The following is a 23,251-nucleotide window of genomic DNA, read 5'->3' as shown; positions in this document are numbered from 1 at the left end:
TAGAAATCTATCCGCCACCGCAACTACTTCCCTTGCAACATCTGATTTATTCTTAGCTCTCTCCATAATCCTCCACACAGCTTCTGAGAAAAAAGCTAAAAATTCAGCCTTTTTGATAACTATGTCATCATCGGGCGTTTTCTCCCACATCTGTTGTTGCTTTACCACACCTACTTCATGACCAACACTTGTTCTCTCAATTCTTTTTAACGCTTCTGCATATGACAACTTTTTCTCGTCCCTCATCTTCTGTACTGCTTCAGCTTTTGCATGGACTGGGCATCCCCTAAATGCAGCTACATGACTACCCCCACAATTACAGCATTTGATCTGACTTTTACATTCTTTGAAATCATGATCTTCGCTACATTTCCCACATCTGCGTTTACCCTTGCAAGCCACTGCTACGTGCCCGAATCTCTGGCAGTTAAAGCATCTTAGTGGTGGCCTTTCATACTTCTTAACTCTGAAGCATAAGTAGCCTAGCATAACTTTTTCTGGTAGTGTTTCTTCCATGAATGTCAACATTACTGCAGAGCTTTCTCGCCCATCATCTCTTTGTTTTTTCCCCAAACGTCTTGCTTTGGTCACTTTCCCTCCTTTTAAGTTGCTTTTCAGATCTTCCTCAGTAATTTCAAAGGAGACATTATAAATAACTCCTATTGACTCATTAATTCCAGGAATAAATCCTTCTACACCCTTTCCATTTAAGTTCTTTACTTTGCAGGCTTTCTTTTGCTGCTCAGAAGATTTACAAATGATCATTAACATTCCATTTGCCATTGTCTTAGCATGTCTGATGTCACCTATCTCTTGATTTATAGCGCTTGATAACTTCAAAGGGCTAATCGATCCAAAACTCCCTTTTCCATCTCTAACTTTAAAAATCACTTTAAATTCTTCGTCTCCTGGATTGTTCTCCATTTTCCTACTCTTAACTTGTCTGTCTGTATCACTATCTGTAGAATTTTCAACTTCCTGAGGGATTTTACGATTTCTTTTCCCTTTTTTACCCTTCATTTTCATCCATTCCCCTTCAACCTTCTCATCCCCCCCAGATCCATCCAACATAGGCTGAATGTCAGACTATTCACCCGAAAGTGATATATAGTTCGTTCAGTTTCAATCAAAAACCCCTTTTGTTGATTTCCAACCTTCCTCGATTCAAACTCGAGCGCCACCAACGTTACCGGTCAGCTGACCGTCACCAGTGAGTGACATGTATGATCAGTGATGCCTTGTAACAACGTGGGGCAGCCAGTTCCTGTCTCGACGTGCACGCGCCCCCTCTGGTGACGTCACCACGGCTGCAGCTGTTCGGTTCGTCTGAATGTAATTTCACAGACAACACGTATTTTTCGACGGAACGACTTCGATGTAACTACGAAAGTGACGGGTTTTTGTTCAATTGAAAGCATATACGGTTCATCCTCGGTCAGATGTGGAACTTCGTATAACGGAAGACGACTGTTAGCTAACGTTAGCTGTCACGGGCTAAGTGTTTGCTGATGAACTAGATTTGGGTGTCTGTTTTCGTATCGGACAACCTTGGGTATGTCAAAACAAAACAACTCACCCGGTCAACTTTTTCGAAATTAAACGCACATATATTTAAACATTAGCAAAATTGGTAACTAATACTGTTACATGATGTTCTTTAGACTGTAACGTTATTTAAAAATAGTTTTCGCTTTGCTGTAGTTTAGCATTGACGGCGAAAGCGGAAGACTCTGTTTGTCTTGATGTGTTTTTGTATTCAACTTAATATTGCACCTGTTGTTTAAAAACTTTAGTTGTATATTACGCGTGTAATATTATTAATGAAACGTGTTATGATGTTTGTTTCGAATTACTCTTCTGAATGTGAAACTCAAGGCCTTGTCGGCCCTCAATCACGCGTTCGTGTGACTTTAGGCCAGGAATGTGACGTCGTCGTAATTTCTTTAATTTCCACATAATTAAAAGAAGGGCGATCTTGTATTTCGGGACGAATGTGAAACAAACAAAACCTTGCATTTTGAGTGTTCATTTGAATTATTTTGTCCCTGGAACACGACTGACAGGTCAAAGTATCGTGAGATTAAAACGCATTCTGTGGGTTTATATCAATTCCTTGTAGTTTGGGGTGTGTTCTCGAAATAAGTTTGAACAATTTTAACAAAACACATAAAAAATAGGCTCTTGGATAAGAGTATAGCATGTAATTTTTTTTAATCATTATTCAAGAGTGGCGTGAATGACGAATGCTGAAAAGGATCACTTGGCTTTTATATTTATATATATATATATATATATATATATATATATATATATATATATATTAGGCAAAGAACAATTCCAGACGTAATTGGCATTGCACTGGAAGTCTTACTTTTACTTTCAGATTTTAGAAGATTCAAAGTATTTCTTTCGACTTTCCTTTTTATTTTGCTGTTTTTAGGTCAGTCCTGTTCTGTCATTATTGTGGAAGAGTAACACTTCATGTGTTTTTTTTTTCACTTAAGATAGGTTTAAAAGCGGAAAAATGGTGAGACAACACTCAGGATCTCCTCGTTCTAAACACAGGTAGTACAGTGCTGCATATATATAATAATTCTGATGTGTCTGCATAATGACCAGTGGCTCAAAATTTACATTTGTTTTTAATACAGGCCATTCTCAGACAACTACAGCAGCATAAATCATGAAGGGCGATTTGGCCCCCCTTCAAGAAGCCAGAGAGGTTTTAGAGGACCTCCTGGAAAAGCCCCACCAAGTTGGAGAGATAACAACAGAAATGGACCCCAGCCATACCCCAAGAGGCCCTCGCTCATGGGTGAACGCAGAGAGCGGCCACATGGACCGTGGATGCAGCACAAGGATAACTTCCATCCATATCCCAGCTTACAGGATTCACAGCGGGGCCGCAGGAGGCCTTCTCCTCCCCGCTCAAGCCGCCCTCCCCCATTCCAGCACAGGCAGTCCCCACATAGTCCTATACATGGGCCATCAAGCCACAGAGCACCACTTTTCCATGAAAACCACCCTGGCCACACATCTCCATCTCGCCATTTCCACGGCCCTCCAACAGACAGGCGGATTCCTTCCCCACATAGTTCTTTCAGGGGTCCACAGCGACGCCAAAGCCCTCAGGAGCATGACAGGAGCTGGTGCCCCACTCCTCGGGAGAGGCCCTTTGGCCGACCTGCACTTGGCAGGCACCACTGGAATCGCCCAGGAGGATACCCTCACCCTCCCAATGGGGATTCGAGGCTTTCTGGCCCACCTCAAAGAAAACCAAGAGAGTTTCATGGAAGGAATTCATATCCAGAGAGGTACAAGAATCAAGCTGTGCAGGCTGGGTAAAGTAAGAATACAGTTATATGTTAGAATGCAAAGTCCAGCACACTGCAGGGTGGTGAGCGTAAATCCCAGCTTCCTTCAGCTTTCTGTCAGTGTAAAGTACCGCAGGATCTAATGATAAAGCCCCTAAAGTGAAACTGGAGAAAATGTAAAACCATTTGAGGCTATTTCCCCTTAAAGTTATACTGGCACAGAAGTGGTATGGCATTCAGCAGCCTGGGGCTGGATCTAAATTGATAGAAGTTAAGAGCCTCCACAAGAGCTTTCTCAAGCAGCACAAACTGGCATTATAACAAACATGTTTGTATTCTTTGTAATGGATATGTAGGTGGTCTGCAGAGAGAGATCAGCGTGGGCCGCATGGAGAGCTTGGGAGGGAGTCCAGGCACCCCAGCATGGATTGGGCACATGGAGGACGGGGAAGTCCACATACTCATCCCCCTTACAGATCTCCGGCAAGAAGACCAGGCCCACCCCCATCTGGATCATCGTTCAGACCATATCCTCCTTTTCGTCCTCAGGAAAGGCCCTTTGGACGGCCAATGAAGTGGAAGAGTGAAGAATTCAGACGGCCACCGTCATCAAGCGATATGGAGCATGGGCCACCAAAGCGCTTCCGCAGGGAGTTGTCAGTGAGACCTCTTCCTCCCAGGGGCTTCCGAGGTCGTGGTTTGTCCCTTCAAGATAAGAGTCGACTGATAAAGGCGCAGAAGTTTAGAGCAGAGTCAGTGGCCCGGTTCAAACTGCCTCCTCCAAGGCCAAGAATCTCGGAAAGAGTCCAGAAGCCCAAGCCTGCACCAAAGAATGCCAAAGATTCCCCAGGAGTCCCACCACGCAAGTTATCACTCAAAAAGATGCCATCATCCAGAGAGTCATCCCCCAACACAGACTCCAAGACTGCAGAACCTGAGAGGGACTCCGAAACAAAGGTGGCATCCCATCGCTCTGTGAGCGCACACAGGTATGGTATCACCCCTCATACTGTGGCAATGGGCGCGTGAGGTTTACAAGGTCAAGCTACCTGTTTTTCAAAGGCACAACTTTCATCAAAGGGGTGTCACCTTGTCAGATGAGATGGATGAGGAGAGAAAAAAGAAAATCATGCCTGTTTTCCTCCTCATTTTTGACAACAGTATGATGTTAATCCTTGTCAAGAGAATGTGATAAGAGATAAGTCTGAGCAAGTGCTTTTTCAAAGTTTCGCAGTCCTTCTCGTTCCAAAAGTCAAATGCCATTTGTTCCACAATGCTGCATCAAGATTGCCTCTGACCCAGAAGAGATGTTTAAAATGTCTTCCAGGGAGGGAAATGCTTTTTAAGCCTGAATCTTAATTGTTTGCAGAAGGACGCTCTGCCTTATTATGCAACTGACCGTGGTAACGATGAGCAAAATTCAGTCTGTCACTGCTACATCATACGGACATAGGATAGGATGTCTTGGAAAATGGAAATGTGAATGGATTTTATAGAGAATGAGAAGAATTCCATTTCTGCAGTTACAACGTTTAGACCCTGTCATTGGTTTGTTCCCTTTGATTGGTTGGATGAAGAAACCACAACTCTGGGGCTGTACTCAATTTTCAACTTAAAACCAATTTGCTTGCAAGAAGAGAAAGAACTACCATTTCTAGATAGAATACTGTAAGACTTGGTCAGCATCGGATTAGATGACCATGATCAGAAGAATAAAACTTCATCACCAATAACCACAGGAATGCCTTGAAGCTGCAACCCAAGCTCCCAACAACAGGCCTCATCATGTGATAACTGCTGTGAGAGAGGAGACACATGCATTTTTTTCAGTGGTCGATTAGAGACATCAACAAAATGGACATTCTTTTTTGTCATATCTCTCTTTTGTCATCATGTGGGTGGTATTAATGAAAGATTTAGGCTCTTAAATTTATCCTTGGCATTGCAGCATTGACAACAAGCAGGGATCATGTTATCTTACAACCAAACCATTGGCTGAAATGGCAGGAAGTTGAAGTTGTGCTGAAGATGAGACCTGATTCAGTTTTGCCTAATGAAACATTTGCCAAAATAAGCATAAATGTATAGTCAATCTCAATAGAAGTTCTGCAACTGAAGAACTATCCAAGCCATTTTATATCCCAAATGCCTACCAGTTGTGTGAAGATTCATATGATACACGAGTTTGGAGGTTCTGCAGTTTATTCAAGGAGAAGTGGCCAAAATTTCCAGAGAAATCAGTCTCGTTTTGTGAAGATCCTGTTGGATATCTCAATGGCATCGCATAATCCAGAGCTGCAAACCAATGTTTATACCATGAAATGCGTGTTCCAGTGTGAAGCGTTTGCAGGCCCCCAACACATCTAATCAAGTATGAAAGAATAGGTCGGGAGGAATGTGTCTGGCTTGTCAAGTCTGGATAAAAAGGAAGTGCCAGAATGCCTGTCTGTTCCCTTTTTGGCGAGTAAAATGATTCCTACACGGCGTTCTTCAGTCTACTCATTCAGTCTCCCTATATCAGTTATTCACGTTAGCAAAAGGAAGGCTGCTAAAGGCCAAGGTGAATCAGGGAAAGTTAATCTACCAATTCAAACTGAAGCATGACGATGATGGGCTTGCTTTGCTGTAAGTACCCATGTAGTAATCCATCATTGGTCCTTCTGCATTTGCAACAATACAATTGGGTTCTTGAGGACCGTGAATGTTTGAGTAATTTAGTTTGAAGTGCAACATTTCTCTCCTCGGATCCCGAGGCACAAGCTTATTCCACTTTGAAACCAGATAACATTGTGCATGCCTTCTGCTTTATCTAAATGCTTGACATTTAGAATTTATTCCCAGATGTTCTATATTAAGTTCCCAGATGTTGTGGATGACTTGTTCAAATGCCTCGTTGACTTTCTTTTCAGCCCTTCACCGATAGACCGACGACTTTCACGTGATCTTGTTGTGGTTTCCCATTGGGAGGCGGGGCACAAACCCAGCACTAGCCCTAAGAACAATACACCCTGGAGGAATAAGGCACCCAAGAGCAAATCTGGTAAAAGTCAGAATGATTTGCAAGTAATTTATTCTGTAGCAGCATGCTAGTATCATGTAACATTCTTAACTTTTTTTTTTTTTGTTCTTAATTTTCTTGATCTTCCAGAGGAATCAGAATCTCATGGAAATTTAACATTGAATGAACGCTTCACCAAGCTACAAAGTCCTGTTAGATCTCCACAGGAAAAGAAAGAAAGAACGTAAGTGAGGAACTGTTTTTTTTTTTTTGTTCTGTTACAGCTGCTAAATCTTAGCTGAATGCAACCCTTCACCATTTTTGTAGGTCTTCTGTAAGTCCAGAAAAAACCATGAGGAAGCCTGGATCATTTCAGGTAATTAAGGTCTTAATATGTGACCGTTTTACTTATCAGATTTAGACGTAAAGGCATGTTTTGTGTTATAGAACATTTTGTAGTGTGTTAGTCATTTTTGTGATTTGTAGTGAAACAAGTTTCTATAAACACAGAGGCCAAATTTCCGGCCAACTGCTGGAGTGAAGGGGGGGTCAGCCCCTGATGGAGTTCCTAGGAAACCATTGATGGTAAGCAATTCTTAAGCTGTGCAGTTATACACAATTATTATTTAACTGTCTAGTCTTTGTAGTAGGCTTAATTTGGTTTGTCGTTTCCATGCACATTTAAAAAAAAAAATTTAATTGTCCTCTAAGGGCTCTTTAATTCCAAGACCACCCTTCAGTCAGAAGCCTGTCTTTAAGAAGAGTCAAAGTATCATGTCAAAGTACAAGAACCTTCAAACGTTGCGGCATAAAGTGCCTCATCAGCGTCAAGCCACTAGCTATCGCCGGTGGTAACCCAAAATGGTGAGTCTAGTTTCATGCACCTTAATAATACGTAACTTAATTTTTGTAGAATGTTCAGTTGCTATTACTCATTAACACTACTTTTTTGTAGATTGCACATGCTGAAGCAAGTCGTCCACTGCAGAGCCTCTCTACAGGGCTCCTTTACCCTCTCACCTTCTCTCATCTCCTGTTGGACAACAGTTTGAACTAATCTGTTTAAAAAAGTTTATTTTTTTTCTCTCTTGTGTGCTTTAGATATTAAGGTTCAAATTGTGTGCGATTGTCTTTTTAGACTTTCAAAACAGAGATTAGAGTTAGATTTTTGTATATACCTTTAACCAGTAAGAAAGCTCTCTGTTTGCCAGAATTTTGGTTTGAATTTGGTTTTGGTTAGAATTTATTTTTGGTTGTGGTTATGTTTATATATTTGTGTCTGGATAGCTGCTTTTTGAAAGTGACTGTTAAAAGACTCCTATCACGTGAAACGATCTTTGTAGAATGAGTAGCTTTCATTTGATGAGCTTGGTTGAGCTCCATGTGTTGATAAAACACACATGTACATTCTTTGTAATCAGACACTTTGAATAAAACTGGAATTGTCAGATGTTTTCCGTTGTGTGAAATCAAATACTATACTGCTTATTGTCATGTTTGCAGATTTGCCTCAACACGTTTGCATGCAGGATTCCCTCGCACATTGAATTTTCCTACATTTCGGATACATGGATTCCGAGAGTAAACTATTTAATGCTCAGTCAGTAAACCAACCAAAAATTCTGACTCATTTTTAACATTACTTTTGATTCATGTGACGTATCCATGGTATCTCAGCAGTTTAATGCTGAATTCTTCCAACCTTTGCATTTCTGTCATCCAGCAGTCTATTGAAATGTTTTTGGCTAATACAAAGGTGCCCAAACCAGATCCTAGAAAGCTACCTTCCTGTTGAGTTAAGTGCCAACTCTGCTCAAACATGCCAATCTGTAACAAATGTTTCTAAAGGTTTTATTTTTCTGGTGAAGGTATGATTGATTAGGGGTGGAGCTGAACTTTGCAGGAAGGTAGATCTCAAGGAACAGGTTTGGGGACCTACCTGTCTTTGCTCAAAGATTGATATTTTTAAAGGTGATAAACAACATCCTGTTGACCTGAACATATTGACAAATTGTAAATCACACATTAGTTGTTGAAATTGACATAATACCACATGTGCGGAGTAAGACTTTGATGTGTTCAAAAGAGTGGGAACCCTGTTTTATTTGTATAGTGCTTTTTAGAATATACACTATTACCAAGCATCTTTACAGATAAAATTAATGTTTATAATACCTTAATGCCTAGCTCTATACATTTAGCAGTTTGGAGCTGGTGATGGGGTATGATAAAAACAACCGAACAGCTGAAAGTTGCTATAGTGTATCACTTTATTTGAGTTTACTTTATGTTGATAAACTTATAGAATTTTTTTTTATTTTTTTATTCTTCATGCTGCTTTGGAACAACAAGTATTGTGAGAAAAATCAACAAACTGAATTATGAGCAGCATACACAACATCCAGACTTTATTGAAAAACAGTTATGCTTTAGTAAATCACATATCAGAAAGTTTGCAGCAGGCTGAATATTACTATGATGCAGCTGACCATTAAGAAACGACAATGTTCAAGTCTCTTAATCTGGTGATGGATGCAGTTATTACTTCGAGTTGCTTAATGAAGTTTTGCAAATTATCTCTGCATTTAGGACTTTGCTGGTTCTAGGGCATTCAGGACAGTTACAACCAAAAGCATCTTCTGTCTTCATCCTTATGCCTCAGCCTCTTTCAGAACATCATCTTTCCGTCGGAAGTAGTCTCTGAACCAGTCAATATGATCTTTCTTCTGTTGGACCGTGAGGTTGTGATTCTTTGCGAGGCCTGTGATTACAAGCTCCATGAAGTGCCTGACTGGACCCTGCCGGGGAAATGATTCATCGAGGTGCTTCTCCAGGAACACGTGCTCATGGAAGGGCACACTTGCCTCCTCTTCCAGACCTGAAAAAGTTGCACGATGTGCGCAAAGAAAAGTTTAAGATAAGGTACAGGATTTAAAAACCTGAATCTAGATGCAACCTATTCTTGCAGTAGAACTCACCAGCCTCATTGTTGATTGGATACTGCCAAAGTTTGCCCTCTTTGGTCCACTGGATCATCTCCTCAAAGCCATTCCGAGGCGCTTGATTTGTTGCCTGGACAATTTGATTAGCTAGATCAATGTCCCAAAGTGTAAGACCTGAAATTCAGAGCGGGGAATGGGACATGGTAAGTAAATACACTCGGTTTCACTTGAATGGTCTTTATATCTTAAATCAGAACTTTTCCTTGCCCAGATCTGACGGTGTGTCTTGCTCCATGCCTGCAGTAAATATGTTCAACCTCTTACTAGTGAAGGGACTCTTCCTTTAAAACAAAATAATGCACAAGTTTAGTAGAAAAAATTATTATATTTAAAAAGAAAATATTTTAGGGAAGTTTTTTACCTTCTGCGGACTGCATCAAGTTCACCAGTAATGCCTCTGTCTTGAGTATATCCCTTTCCGTCATCATCAAAACGAATCTGACTGCTAGGTCTGGCGCTTGATCTGCCATTCGTCCTCCTTCCGACTTTCATATCTGCAATTATGTGTCTGAAAGTTTTGAGATGATATCACATAATTTTTCCAACAGATGAACTAATGCTTCACTTTATTTATATAGTTTTATTAACAAATAAAACCACTTTCACAACAAGCATTATTATGCAATCAAATTCACGGAAATAGCAAGTGATTTTTTTGTTCTTATTGTGATGTACACCTTAGTGAAACACTATCGAGAAAATTGTAGGTCACGAGCCGTAGTCGAATTGTACAAAATTAAGTCTGTTGCTTAAATGGAAGATCAAACTATGTTGTTCTGATTAGATGTATCACTTACAATAAGTTTAATAAGACTCATTTAGGAAACAGACATCAGAATTGAGCCCTACCCTATGTTCTGTCCGTCTGCTCTCTTCTGCGTGTCAGGTACGGCTTCATGTTTCCTCAGCTGCTTAAGAAGCTCTGACTCGGCCTGATGTTTGTTTGGGAGTGTGGATGCAGCAGCAGAGACTGCAGCAACCAGCGCTGGATTCAAGGTCCCACTAGAGTACAGAAAATACTGAACAATTTCACTTCAGGGTGGATGCATTGTTTGCTCATCAGAAATTATGATTTAGACTTGTGATTTAGCTGTTAGTGTAAACATACAACGTTGCTGTCATTGTAGACATATTAGTTTCAGCATTACCAATTAGTGGATGCATGTACGTATATATGTATAACTCACTGCTGTTGTGAAGCTTCGGCTGTGGCATGCTGGAACATGCTGTGCGCGCTTTCCATGGGCTCTTGGTCGGGCCTCTCACTCATTCGTGGAGTCTTTGAGGGTCTTATTTTGCGTACGGTTGTGACCTCCACCTTCATTGCCCCAAGTAGTTCCAAAAGACTCTCCTTGCCACTTTTTGTCTTTTCCACCTGCTTGCTGTCCTCAGGTTTATCCACTGGTTCAGTCTCTAACTGTGAGGTCAAAGTCGCATTTGAAATTTTGGTGCACTCTTCCATTTCAGTGCTCTTCTGCCCATCAGGGTTAACCTCTACTTTCGCCTCATTCTCTTCTGGTCTCTTTTCTTTATCTTCAGACAGGGACGTGGGAGTCTCTTTATTTTCACTAAAAGAGATGCTACTGGTTCCTAATGGTCTTTTTGTACATGGAGCCCTGAAATAAAGATATGAGATCAAATGAGTCTTCATAATTTAATATAGAATTTATACATGGGCTGAAATGTATATTTACATTTAGCAGACACTTTTATCCAAAGTGACTTAGAAATGAGGACAATAGAAATTGAATCAAAATCAACAAAAGCAATAATATGCAAGTGCCATGACAAATCTCGTTTAGCCTAACGCAGTACATGTAGCTAGGTTTTTATTTGTCTTGTTTTTTATTTATATTATAAATAATAAAATAGATAGAATAGAAAATAAATAGAAAAAAGCTTATAAAAAGAAATCAAGCAATAGAAAATGAATAGAGTGCAAGAGATTGAGGGTCAAGTGTTTTTAAATAAAAACAAATAGATAAAACAGAACTAGAATAGAGAGTGCTAAAGTCAGAGGGTGAAATAAAGATGGAAGAGATTTAAATATTTTATATATTGCAAACACATAATCTAGACGCAAATGGAAAATTCTGCAGGTTAATCAAGTGCTAATTTATTCTGATATCCGAGATATTTCAATTTCAGACTGAGACTTTTAACTTACACGTAACGTTAAACATAATTCAACCAGATCAGAGCTGTCTGTATCTTAAATCTGTAGCTTACCAGATAACAGGAGCAAAACTCTCCCTCTCTTTACATTTTGTGGAAGGTACTCGTGTATTCTGCGTATTAATTAATCTATTTCGAACCTGATAAATATTTATTAACAGTCTTCTATACATGATTGCCCCTCTCAGAAGACCTCAATGTCGTCCATGCACGTTTCCCTGTGCAGCACAATCAACTGTCCGCCAGATGCCTGCCTGAGAGGTATAAATGTTCCGGGCTCCTTTTTGAATAAACCGAATAGAACTTACGTCTCATTTGTCACATGTTTGAACATTCAGTGATTTTATCTGTTTCAATATATCTGTATCACATACTTTTCTTTAGGATAGCTAAATCGGATTGCAAGAGGAAAAGGGAACCGTTCATAAACTGGTCCAGGGGAAGGCTCCGCTGTCAACCTCCATCGCTTCTAGTGAAGGGAAGCCCGAGTCATTTATACGAGTTGGTTCTTTAGAACAGTTCGTTTTAAAATGATTCATTGAATCTTTTACGCCACGACGTGACCTTTGACATGTCCACGTCGCATTTTACCCGCGTTTTTACGTTTTTGTTGTTTTATTGTCCGTAAAGATGTTCACTGTGATGTGAGCGTTTATTAAAACCACTGTCTGTTTTGCACCATATTTCTGCTAAGTCACCGTATACTACTAGCATACTAATACAATGTTTACCATAGAAGCACGTGGTAAAAGTAGAAAAAATGCCATGAAAGTGTGTTATATTCACTGTTCATTGAGTTCATCGTTTGTTTACTGAGTCGTTAGGTTAAAAAAATACTGAGAGTTAGGTTCGTAACCGAGTCGTTTGGTAAAGATTCGACTCCTTTGAACGATTTGTTCAAGGACCAGGCATACATTCGCTACATCCCTTTGAGAGGTCATGACTCATCTGATCACAAATTAATAAATTCAGCAAGGAGCCAGCATGAATCAATTCATCTCGCTACATATTTTCTTTGTACGCGCTCTCGTGTAAAAAGGTAGGCATGCTTGTGATTTTTTCGTTGTCACAGTTTGACGTTTAAGATGTTCAATCTCGCTGTTCGTAGTGTTCAGTTCAGGTGATGCAAGAACACGTCTGTCTGGAGCCAGCCGTTTTTGGTCTTACTTTATTTTGCGTCACATAAAAGACAGCTGCATAACAGCAATAAAAATATTGCATCAGAAAGGCGTTTCTAGTGAAAATTATCGCTGTGGTTGAAGAGCTAGGCTTTGTGTGAGTTTTTCAAACCCACATGGTCTGTCATTGTGGCTTGTGACTTTCTCCAGTCGGCACCCTGAACTTCATTACTACATGAAACTTGAAGTTCAGCTTCATGCTGTCTGCTTATGTTACTTTACGCATGTACAAAGTTTTAGTTATACTTCAATCGTACTGTAACTAAATCAACAACAAATTCTGAGTGTTAAGTACCTACCTATTTTGTTTTGGTAAATTTTATGGTTTGCTTTCAAAAATGCTAAGTAAACTTACCATGATTAACTCATTTATTTTATTCTCTCTGGTTTATCTTTTGCACAGATCTTTGATTTAGGACTTTTTGGAGCGCTTGGAACCTTTCATCATGTCACCACATCCTGTGGTTCAGGCAATAATAGACCTCTCTGCTGGTGCTATAGGTAACTTCACCTTACCTCAAGGTCATTCTGGGGCACAATCGGGTACATTTCCCTGGGCCCTATAATGATCGAGCGGGGGTTCACTTTGTCAGCATTGTAAATCCTTTCTTTTGTCAGCTCTTATCAGAGCTTTGATCGGTGTGTTTTTGCTTACCCCTGTGGACCCATTGTCACAGCAGTCCCTACCCCATGCACACAAACACGCACACACACACACACACACACACACTGACTTGTTCTGTCTGGCTTAGATCATTCTGATAGATGTGTGAGGATGATTGTAGTTTGTGATACTGTTTGTAGATTAGTTGTAGAACATTGCTTTATAACCCTTAAACAAATTTGTACCGCAGAAAAAACAAGAAAGAGCAATACACAGACAAATGTATTTATACAATCATGATTGAAGGCTAATGATACCATTCTTACTGTCCATTTGTTTTGACAAGAGAAGAAGGTAATTTCTCTTTCTGTTCTCCCGCTTCTCCTTTCTCTTTAGGGGGCACAGCTTGTGTATTTAGTGGTCAACCTTTGGACACCGCTAAGGTGAAAATGCAGACATTCCCCACTTTGTACAGAGGCTTTGTGCACTGCTTTGTGTCTACATACAGACAGGTGGGCCTTCGAGGGCTGTATCAAGGTACAACACCGGCCCTCATGGCCAACATCGCGGAGAACTCTGTGCTCTTCATGTGCTACGGCTTTTGCCAAGAGGTGGTTCGCTTCATCTCTGGTCAGGAGAAAGGGGCTGTGCTCAGGCAAGTTCTGTCTGTATTTTGAACAGTACATTTACATTTATGCATTTTGGCAGATGGTTTTATCTTAAGCAACTTACATTGCATTAAAGGTTTAGCTCACCTCTCGAGGCATCCTAGGTGTATATGACTTTTTCTTTCTTTCAGATGAATCCAATCGCAGTTATGTTAAAAATGGTCCTGGCACTTCTAAGTTCTATCATTGTATTGGGCAGGAGTTTCTGTTCAACAGTCCAAAACAAGTTAAATAAAGTGCGCTTATCCTGAATAAAACCAGCCTCACACAGCTCTGGGGCATGAAAAAAGGCCTCATGTAGTGAATCAATGCATTTTTTTTTGTCAGAATAATTCCATATTTCAAATGTAATAAACACTTTTCTCTCATTTCTGCTGATTGTTGTATGTGGAGGCGTTCCGGCGGATGACGTAGAAAGTATGCGTTGCACGCGCCTCTGAGAAAAGCTAGTCTCACGAGTTTGTTTAAAGAAGCAAAGTTTCCTAACTTTAGTAAAGGAAAACAAGTCTTGGCTTATATCGAAAGCCTCTGACAATTTTTTTTTTTTTTTTTTTTTTTTTTTTTTTTTTACAAATCCTCACTTTTTTGCTTCTAATTTGTGACTGGCGTTTTTTTTGTTTTCTCTCCATGTTCATCTCTACTCATGCTAAGCCTTGATAGAAAAGTATTTATTATGTTTGAAATATGGATATTTTTCTGACACATATGCATGGATTCGCTACAGGAGACCCCCGGAACCATGTGAGGCACGTTTTATTATGGATGCACACACTTTGTTTAACGTGTTTTGGACTGTTGAACAGAAACACCAGCCCAATACAATGATAGATGCATTTATTTGATTAATATACTGTAAAAACAGAAATATTGTGAAATATTTCCATTTAAAATAACCGTTTTCTATTTGAATATAGTTTGATATACAGCCAAGTATGGTGACCCATACTCAGAATTCGTGCTCTGCATCCAAAGTACACACACGCACACACACGCACACACACACACAGAGCAGTGGGCAGCCATTTATGCTGTGGCGCCTGAGGATCAGTTTGGGGTTCAGTGCCTTGCTTAAGGGCACCTCAGTTGTAGTATTGTCAACCTGAGACTCAAACCCACAACCTTAGGGTTAGGTGTCAAACTCTCTAACCACTAGGCCACAACTTCCCCCTGTTATATATTTTTATAAAATATGATTTAGTCCTGTAATAGCAAAACTGACTTTTCAGAAACCATAACCCCAGTTTTCAGTGTCACATGATCCTTCAGAAGTAAATATATAAAGTAATAATAAACATTTTTATTATCATCAATCTTGTGCTGCTTAATATTTGTGGAAACTTTGATGGAAACTTTTCTTTACTGAATAGAAACTTCAAAAGAATAGCATTTTTTAATAAACATTATTTTGTAACCTTATAAATCTCTTTTCGATAACTTTAATGTTTCTTTGCTGATTAATCTACAGTATATGAATCTGTAGCCTTTTATTAATTTCTTTAAAAAATATATAAGTAAATATTACTGAACCTAAACTTTTGCATAGTAATTTATATACATATCATGATCACAATTTTAGTAAATAAAAAACAAAATATATGTATTAACACTTATTTCCCATGTCTGTTCAGTGACGTGCAGAAAGCGTGTGCAGGCTCTGTGGCCTCTGTTTTCTCCTCTCTGGTCTTATGTCCCACTGAGCTGGTGAAGTGCCGACTGCAGGCCATGCATGAGATGGCAGCTTCCGGCAAGATCAGGCACAGTCAGAAGTAAAGATTGAGCCATCCTTTCTGTGGATAATGTGCACATTTTTATTTGCTAGTATTACTCATGATATCATATACCTCTTTTCTCATATTAAGCATGTTTGTGTTTTTCAGCACAGTTTGGTCCGTGACAAAGTCCATTATGCATAATGATGGTTTTGCAGGGTTCTTCCAGGGTTTAACCCCCACAATTGCACGAGAGGTGCCTGGATATTTCTGTTTCTTTGGAGCATATGAGGTCTGTCGCTCTCTCTTTGCTGATTACATGCACTGTGGCAAGGATGACATAGGTATGGGAACAGTTACAGTTTCTACATGTTATCTTTAAAATGATTCAACCGTGTTGACAACATAATGACTAACAGCATACTTTTTCTCATTTATTGATTGGTCTGCTATTTTTTCTGTTGTTTATTATTGAAATGGCGTACATGAATCAGTCATTAGGAGGACAAGGACAAACATTTCAAATCAGTCAGTAATCTAAGAACTCATTGTTTTAAATCTAGCTGGTCGTTCAGTTTGCTAAGTTGATCGCGAGAAAGACACACATCTCTCGTAGGCTTTAGAAGTCCCTTTTTTCAGTGTTTTACCCATCAAAAGTTTGGGGTCAGAAATATCTATTTGGTACTAGGGCTGCACGTTTTCAAGTTTTTCATTAACCGTTAACCGAGGCCCTTAGCGGTTAATACTCGGTTAACCATAGTGTGCCATAGTAACCATAACCATAGCAATTTCCGGACATTGGCCGAAAAAAAAAAAATCCGACAAAATTTAATCTCTCCGGTCAAATTGTCCTATTAAAACTGCCTAATAATGCCGCCCATTAACACAATCTGAATTTGAGGAAAAGCCTAGAATGTATAACAAGGAGACTCCGCGGCCGCCTCGCTAAGGCTATGACTATGAGTATGTTTGACAGGTACAATATTTGAAAATCGATAATTATTTATTTATTTACTTTAATTACATTTATATCTTTTTTATATTTATATCAACCCATAGACTTTCAAATATCAAAATGTCATGAATTAGTATGTATTTGTGTACAAAATGACATATAAACATATTTTCCTATTATACTTTGCCTGGAAACGCTTCCAACAAGGCGTCGGTTCTATTTCTAGCATGCACGCGTCGAGCCGCGCGTCTCACGCAGGCAGTCAGCAAGCTCTAACCCAGTGGTTCCCAACCTTTTTCAACTCGCGGCCCACACAACCAAACACATATGTTTGCGCGGCCCACTTCAAAAAAATTAACTGACCCCGCTATTGTTGGGTTAATAACTTAGTACTCAGAAGCTAGATTTTAAACTGTATTTATTGAATAAACATGGACAAAAAAAAAAAACTATCGCGATTTTTTTGATCAATTTTGCAATTGTGACACACACCGATATGCTTTTACAGTCATAAATGCATTCAGGATTAATTTTAAACATATTTCCAAAAGAAAACCAATCAGAGCTTTATCAAAAAGTTGTAACATCTCTAGAACAGACATAAGTCAAAATTATCACTATAGTGAAGATGTAAAAAAATGTATAGACTTGTGGCAAAAAAAAAAAAAATCCTGTATACAGGGACTTTTTTTTCTTTTTTGCCATGCATTCTTCATAGAGCTCATTAATTGTAGCGGTGCCTCAGGTGTTTGCAGTGTGTATACAGTAGGCTATGTGTTTGCAGTCAGCAGTGAGAGCGCATAAATATAACGCGAAAGCACATTAAAATAATGCACGAGTGCGAATCTCTCTGTTCGCACGCAGATTTCCTTTGCTCGTTCACACTTAAAACGTGTCTCCTCTCACTTAAACTGCATCCTGTTCACTAACAAATTCACTCTATGCTCATGTGTTGGACATGAATTATTTTCGCACATTTTTATTTCTAGCCTTTTACCGCAGTGAGAACGCTCTGATCCGTCAACATTGGCTCAGAAAAAAGGCGCATCACAGACAGTGTGTGAACCTGGAGTTAGGCATATGCCCAGTCTCTGTTCTCGCGCTAGGCGCAATGCATTCTGATTGGATCAGATAGCATACTACGGGAGGTCAGGGCCACGGAAAACTGTGCTATAAAGCGATTTAGAAATCGTGCACGCTCAAATCGTGATTTTAGGACGTTTCCTTTTAATCGCACAGCCCTAGAATGGACTGCAAATGAACAGAAAATAATTGGCGGCCCACCTGCAATACCACCGCGGCCCACTAGGGGGCCGCGGCCCACAGGTTGAAAACCACTGCTCTAACCTGTTAACATGAGAGCCGAATTAAAAACAGACACGCAACGCAGCCGAGATGCTTTCGCCACGCATCCAGTGTGTCCTGACCGGCCTAATGATGCCCGGGTGTTGGCTGTTGAGATTACAACAACAAGGTTTTACTTTAAGTATATCTAAGCACTGTATTGCAATACTTGCATTTTGCCCCGTCACTGTCAATTTTAAAGTGCTCCAACGCTGTACTTTTTTTTGCCCGCTTCATAATAGAAAAATGACTTCTTCTTGTGGACATTACAAATGTCTGGGAGCGCTCTGGCGGTCTCTGGTGGTGCAAAAATTTATTACAACTAAATTCAATGCACGCCATTGACGTAACTTAACCGAGCAAAATGTTTCACTCGGTTACGCAATTTTTAACGGTTAATCGGTTAACCGGTTAACCATGGACACCCCTATTTGGTACATTTCTTCTGTGACGATTTATTAAATTGATTAAATGTGACCGTAAAGGCTTTTATATTGTTACAGAAAAAGTATTTCAAATAAATGCTCTACTTTTTCTGTTCATCAGTTTTCATCAGCTTTGCCATCACTGCGATAAATGAAAATGTCAAATATATTAAAATAGAGAACGCTATAATAATTGTTGACAGTTATGTTGATAGTTTCACATATTACAGTTTACTTGGTTTTTGATCTAATAAATGCAGCCTCGGTCAGCATAAGATACTTTTTTCTAAAAGTTTTCAAAAGCATTAAAATCTTACCGCCCTCAAACTTATGAACGGTAGTGTAGGTTCTGTATTTGTTGTAGTTTTTCTAGTAGGACTCCCGCCTGCATTACTTTGCTCATGTTTGTGTGATGTTCATGATAATTGATTAATGTCAGCTTTAATAGGTTGCTGTGTCTGTGTTTTGCAGGTGTAGCTCCTATTGTGTTCAGTGGAGGTTTTGGGGGAGCTTGTCTCTGGCTTGTGGTTTACCCCATGGATTGTGTTAAATCCAGAATACAGGTCATGTCGATGACAGGCAAGCAGTCAGGCTTCTTCAAGACTTTCATGCATATCTTCAGAACGGAAGGTATGAGAAAGATCTGTTTTTCTGTATAAAAATTGTAAATGGACATTAACATGAAAACCCTGTTTTGACTTGTTTTTGTCTAATTCTTTAGGTGTAAGGGCTTTATATTCCGGTCTGACTCCTACAATGATCCGTACGTTTCCAGCCAACGGTGCTCTGTTCTTAGGTTATGAAGCCAGCCGCAAACTCATGATGGAACAGTTTGAGAGCTGACCCTGTAACAGCACGCTTTTATTTCTCTGGTCAGATTTTGAGCCTTTTTAAATGACCAGTCTATAGTTTTTCATTCAACATGTCATGGTTTGCACACACTAACACACATTTTTTTATGATGCTTTGCTTTGTTTTATTTATTTTGATAACACTTTACAGTAAGGTTATACTTGTTTAGTGAGTTCATCGGGTATCGTGAACTATCATAAAGCATTTATTAATCTAGGTTAATGTAAAAATATACTATTGTTAATACATTGGTTTATAATAAATTAATGTGAATGTAAACATTTAGGGCATAATGTTAACAAATTTAACTTTACTGTAAAGTGTTACCATTATTTTTTATGTTATGTGGCTAAACCTAGGTCTGAAGGTCTAAAAACATTTCCGTTGTGCTAGTAACTTTATTCCCATCATGCCTTCATGCCTACAATTGGAAACATTTACTCTATATACATGCAATTTTCAGGCTACCTCTGTATTCTTTGCCAGTTTTGTAATTCGTTAAGTCCCGTTGAATGAACTAGAACTATGCAATTCAGTTTTGAATGCTATTCTCTTGAATACTTATGGACAAAAGGAACATTTCCATTAAAACCTGAATGATCTGACTTCCAACAAACCCTAGTTTTAGAAATACACTAAGTTTGTTTAATCAGCATAACCATAAGCATTGTATGTTTGGGTTTTCATTTAGTATTTCAAGTGAGGGGAAGAATGCCTTAATCATGATTGCTTAAGTTCTAATAAGGAAATCTGTGTTTATGTGATTAACCATTAAATTTGGTTACTGGATTGATGACTTAATAACGTCTTATTCACTTTGTAACATTTCGTATTCATTTTAAATGTTTGAAAAGAACAAACCTTTTAAAATTTAGACTGTCGTTGTGACAGTGTGATGTTTTTGTATGTGAGCCTATGCTTCTTATACGTTCAGTCGTAGAACATTTACACCACAGACAGTCAGATCATTTAAAAATAGTGTACTTTAAGTCAGCTGTACATTATAGCAGTATTACATTTTGTGACATCTTCGAATCTGAAATGTACTGACTGTAAATATTCTACAATTTGATTCTGTTCTGAAAGAGTTAGGTTTGTATAGTTAAACACCAGCTCTCTACCGAACTGAATAACTTTGTAAAACCAGGATTGCATTTCATGTGAGCTATGTGATTTTTTTTTGTGTTGTTAAAGAGATTTGAATTAACTTGATACAAAATCATAGATTTCTGGGGAGAATTAAATTGTGTAAATGTGAATTAAAGTCTGACAAAACATATCAACCACACTGTGTACAAGTTTGGATTTTATTTATATTTTGGAATGTTTATTTCATTTCTAAACTATAAAAATACAGATGGATACAAAACAAGTGTTATGCTATTAATTAAAGCCATTTTCCTTTAAAATATTTGCACTGGAAGTCATTGTACATAAGCTTTTACTAGAAAAACAGTATTAAACATCAGCAACAAACCAATAGATGAAAACAAGATTTGAAGAAGTGTACACAAACAAACGGAGAGCATCTTCCACGAGAGGACGCTGGTTATATGAGACACGAGGATGTGATCTCTGGCTCCTGGATTACAGCGGCTACAAAATAACAGCAGAAAGTGTCAGAGAAAAACACATTTATTTGATAAGACAGTAGATAACAGACAGGAAAGCATTAGGTGTTCTCTAAGTGTACTCATGTTGAATTGAATTAAAGTTTTGGCATTAACAAAGGTGAAAATGAATAAAGTATTACAATTACTGCAGATGAAATGTGTCTCTGCCTGGTTAAATCTTGACATTAAGTGGTATGATATTTCTTTAATATTCACTGTTATCTGTTGTTTTGTTTTTTCTTGTGAAAAATGACATCAGAAGGCTTCACTATTTTAAATCGAATGCAGTGTTTGTCTTATTGCTCTCACCCCTTTCTCTTTGCAGGTTCCACAGAGGCAGCCGAAGAGGCCGTTGATCATCTGTGTGCCACAGAGGATGAGCTGCAGAGCGCTGGTCACCAGCAGTGTTGAGAACAGACCCACATTAAACTCCACCACATTCTTTGGCTCAGTGCAGGTTCCCCAGCTGCTACGGTCTTTAAGGTAACTCTCTTCTCTGAGAGATACAGACAAAACACATTTAAACATATCTAAACATTGTAAGGATTGTCATTACAAGTGCTGAGGTCTGTCTCTTACTGGTTTTTGAAGGGAGTTCCCCACATGATATAGTATTGTTTACAGTATGGCCCATTGATTAGACCCATCATTGCCACTACGAAACTGTAAAGGGCACCAGCTACACCCACTGCTGCAAATAAAATGGACAGGAACATCTAAAATAGAAAATGCATCATCAGAAGGATTTCATTTAAGCACATAATATACAAGAAGTTAATTCAATCAAGCAGTTCCTTGTGAATTGTTGTCAAAATTTTCAGCATGGTCATATTGAAGACACTGAATTTTCTGAACACTCAACAACATGGCCGAAAAGTGACCTTCTACAAATGTGTCATTGCTCAGTTGAGGTTCTGCAAATATTTGCAATGAGGGCACATTTTCCAAGCCACGTGTCAGACTCATGAGTCACATCATGTGACATATGTTCTTCAAATCACATGTATTCGGTTATATTATAAATACATTAATTTGTCTTGGTTCTTCCTTTACTTAGCATGCAGCATCATCACAAAATATTGATGTAGAAACCCATTTCTGTGATTTACTTGTATGTATCAAGCTTTTTAAAGGTGTTAAATGCATCACTTTTCCTGAGCTTGGACAATCTTCCTCATAGTTGAATTTCTAAAGCATTATAGATATTTGAAAAACTTCAGACTAAAAATTAAGTGTCTGTTGGCGTCAGGGTTGAGCAAACTCACGCCACAGCGATTAGCACAGCAACCCTGTTTTCCAGTCAGGTGAATGTGAAACGCTGGAATCAGCACCTGGAGGAGAGAGAGGACCGTTCTTCAAGATTATCATCACTTTGTCATTTGACACCATTTGGATTGTCTTTAACACACAATAAATGTATTCTATATTTTTTTCTTTCAAGGTCACACTTTGGATTCACTTTGATTTCCATTTGGTGTGCCACTACTTTAATACTTCTCTGCTGTAGTATAATAACTATTTGGCTCATAAAGATAGGCGTTGCCCATGAAACATCAGGATTTTCTTTAATCTCATGGTTTCTCATAAAACAAGGCAAAAATCTTTTTGCACATTCCTTTCCCAAATCAAATTAAGACTTGGCTTATTCTTACAAATGCAGCTTGTTCATAGAAACATGTGACTGACAAGCTCCAAACTAAACTCAGAATCATATCTATACAATATATATTGTCATATGATGCATAAACAGAATTAGAATTTTTATATAGTTCAAAATTACTTTGTTTAGAATTAAATCAAGTCAGACTTACCAGGATTCCCCCTCCAACTAGTCCTCCCATGTATTTGACCTCCTCAGTAATCTGTTGATTCTGTGCATATTTTACATCCCAGCCAGGAAAAAACAGTATAATATTACATATTATGGAGATGACCGCCAGCGGGTAAAGACCTGTCCCGACGCAAAGCGCACATTTTCCAGTACACATGCTGCAAGATGAGTGTTGATCCTGAATTCAAAGAACAGCTATAATTTCGACACTAAAAAGAGCTTGACAAAAAGTTTGGTTATGGTCTTGGAGTCGCATACACACACCCTGAAGTTGTCTGTCTGCCAGAGTGCAGAGGTTTTAATAAACACAGCTAGTTATTTATTACTGTCCAGCCCATCCATGTAACCACACCCTGTCCAGAGAATCTCTATCCAAATCATACGATATCAAATTATATTGTTTTATTTACTCTTCTTTCTTAGGTGCTTGTAATGTACAGTGTTTACCTGTTCATACATGAAAACCTTTTAATCCAGAACTCTCTGGAATTCATACAGGACTGAAAAACTTTTACAATAACCATCATCAGATATTAAAAACTTCAGCTTATAACCCATTGATGTTTATACATATTTAATGACA

General features: G+C 38.8%; 4 protein-coding genes across 8 annotated transcripts; 2 read left to right on the top strand and 2 right to left on the bottom strand.

The window, feature by feature from the left end:
• The first annotated feature begins 1,296 nt into the window (after positions 1-1,296).
• Positions 1,297-7,767, top strand: LOC113048768 (extensin-like). 2 transcript variants are annotated; one of them, XM_026210603.1, is made up of 10 exons: positions 1,297-1,552; positions 2,509-2,565; positions 2,652-3,314; positions 3,671-4,303; positions 6,224-6,354; positions 6,463-6,556; positions 6,640-6,688; positions 6,823-6,897; positions 7,024-7,176; positions 7,268-7,767. In XM_026210603.1, the coding sequence occupies exons 2-9, from the start codon at positions 2,525-2,527 to the stop codon at positions 7,165-7,167; spliced, it is 1,830 nt and encodes a 609-aa protein (XP_026066388.1). In that variant the 5' UTR covers positions 1,297-1,552; positions 2,509-2,524; the 3' UTR covers positions 7,168-7,176; positions 7,268-7,767. The 2 variants fall into 2 exon arrangements, with proteins under 2 accessions (XP_026066388.1, XP_026066387.1); XM_026210602.1 differs by having other exon boundaries at positions 2,505-2,565.
• A 924-nt stretch (positions 7,768-8,691) lies between these two features.
• LOC113048769 (28S ribosomal protein S31, mitochondrial-like) lies at positions 8,692-11,915 on the bottom strand. Its single transcript, XM_026210604.1, has 7 exons — positions 11,544-11,915; positions 10,502-10,930; positions 10,164-10,316; positions 9,676-9,822; positions 9,522-9,595; positions 9,291-9,428; positions 8,692-9,190 (listed from the first exon to the last, which is right to left on the bottom strand). Exons 1-7 carry the CDS (start codon positions 11,660-11,662, stop codon positions 8,964-8,966), a joined length of 1,287 nt encoding a protein of 428 aa, XP_026066389.1. The 5' UTR covers positions 11,663-11,915; the 3' UTR covers positions 8,692-8,963.
• A 177-nt stretch (positions 11,916-12,092) lies between these two features.
• Positions 12,093-20,510, top strand: LOC113048770 (mitochondrial ornithine transporter 1-like). Of its 4 annotated transcripts, none has more exons than XM_026210605.1 (7): positions 12,093-12,528; positions 13,071-13,168; positions 13,668-13,926; positions 15,568-15,705; positions 15,817-15,992; positions 18,844-19,002; positions 19,094-20,510. In XM_026210605.1, the coding sequence occupies exons 2-7, from the start codon at positions 13,114-13,116 to the stop codon at positions 19,213-19,215; spliced, it is 909 nt and encodes a 302-aa protein (XP_026066390.1). In that variant the 5' UTR covers positions 12,093-12,528; positions 13,071-13,113; the 3' UTR covers positions 19,216-20,510. The 4 variants fall into 4 exon arrangements, with proteins under 4 accessions (XP_026066390.1, XP_026066393.1, XP_026066394.1 ...); XM_026210608.1 differs by lacking the exon at positions 12,093-12,528 and adding an exon at positions 12,587-12,764; XM_026210609.1 differs by lacking the exon at positions 12,093-12,528 and adding an exon at positions 12,812-12,893.
• A 7-nt stretch (positions 20,511-20,517) lies between these two features.
• On the bottom strand, positions 20,518-22,877 carry LOC113048772 (transmembrane 4 L6 family member 1-like). The gene is made up of 5 exons (XM_026210610.1): positions 22,649-22,877; positions 22,103-22,168; positions 21,417-21,553; positions 21,147-21,333; positions 20,518-20,820 (listed from the first exon to the last, which is right to left on the bottom strand). Exons 1-5 carry the CDS (start codon positions 22,823-22,825, stop codon positions 20,812-20,814), a joined length of 576 nt encoding a protein of 191 aa, XP_026066395.1. The 5' UTR covers positions 22,826-22,877; the 3' UTR covers positions 20,518-20,811.
• Positions 22,878-23,251: the final 374 nt, after the last annotated feature.

The sequence above is a fragment of the Carassius auratus genome, chromosome 30 (assembly GCF_003368295.1).
Source record: "Carassius auratus strain Wakin chromosome 30, ASM336829v1, whole genome shotgun sequence".
NCBI lineage: Eukaryota > Metazoa > Chordata > Actinopteri > Cypriniformes > Cyprinidae > Carassius > Carassius auratus.
This window is presented reverse-complemented; position numbering and strand designations above follow the sequence as displayed.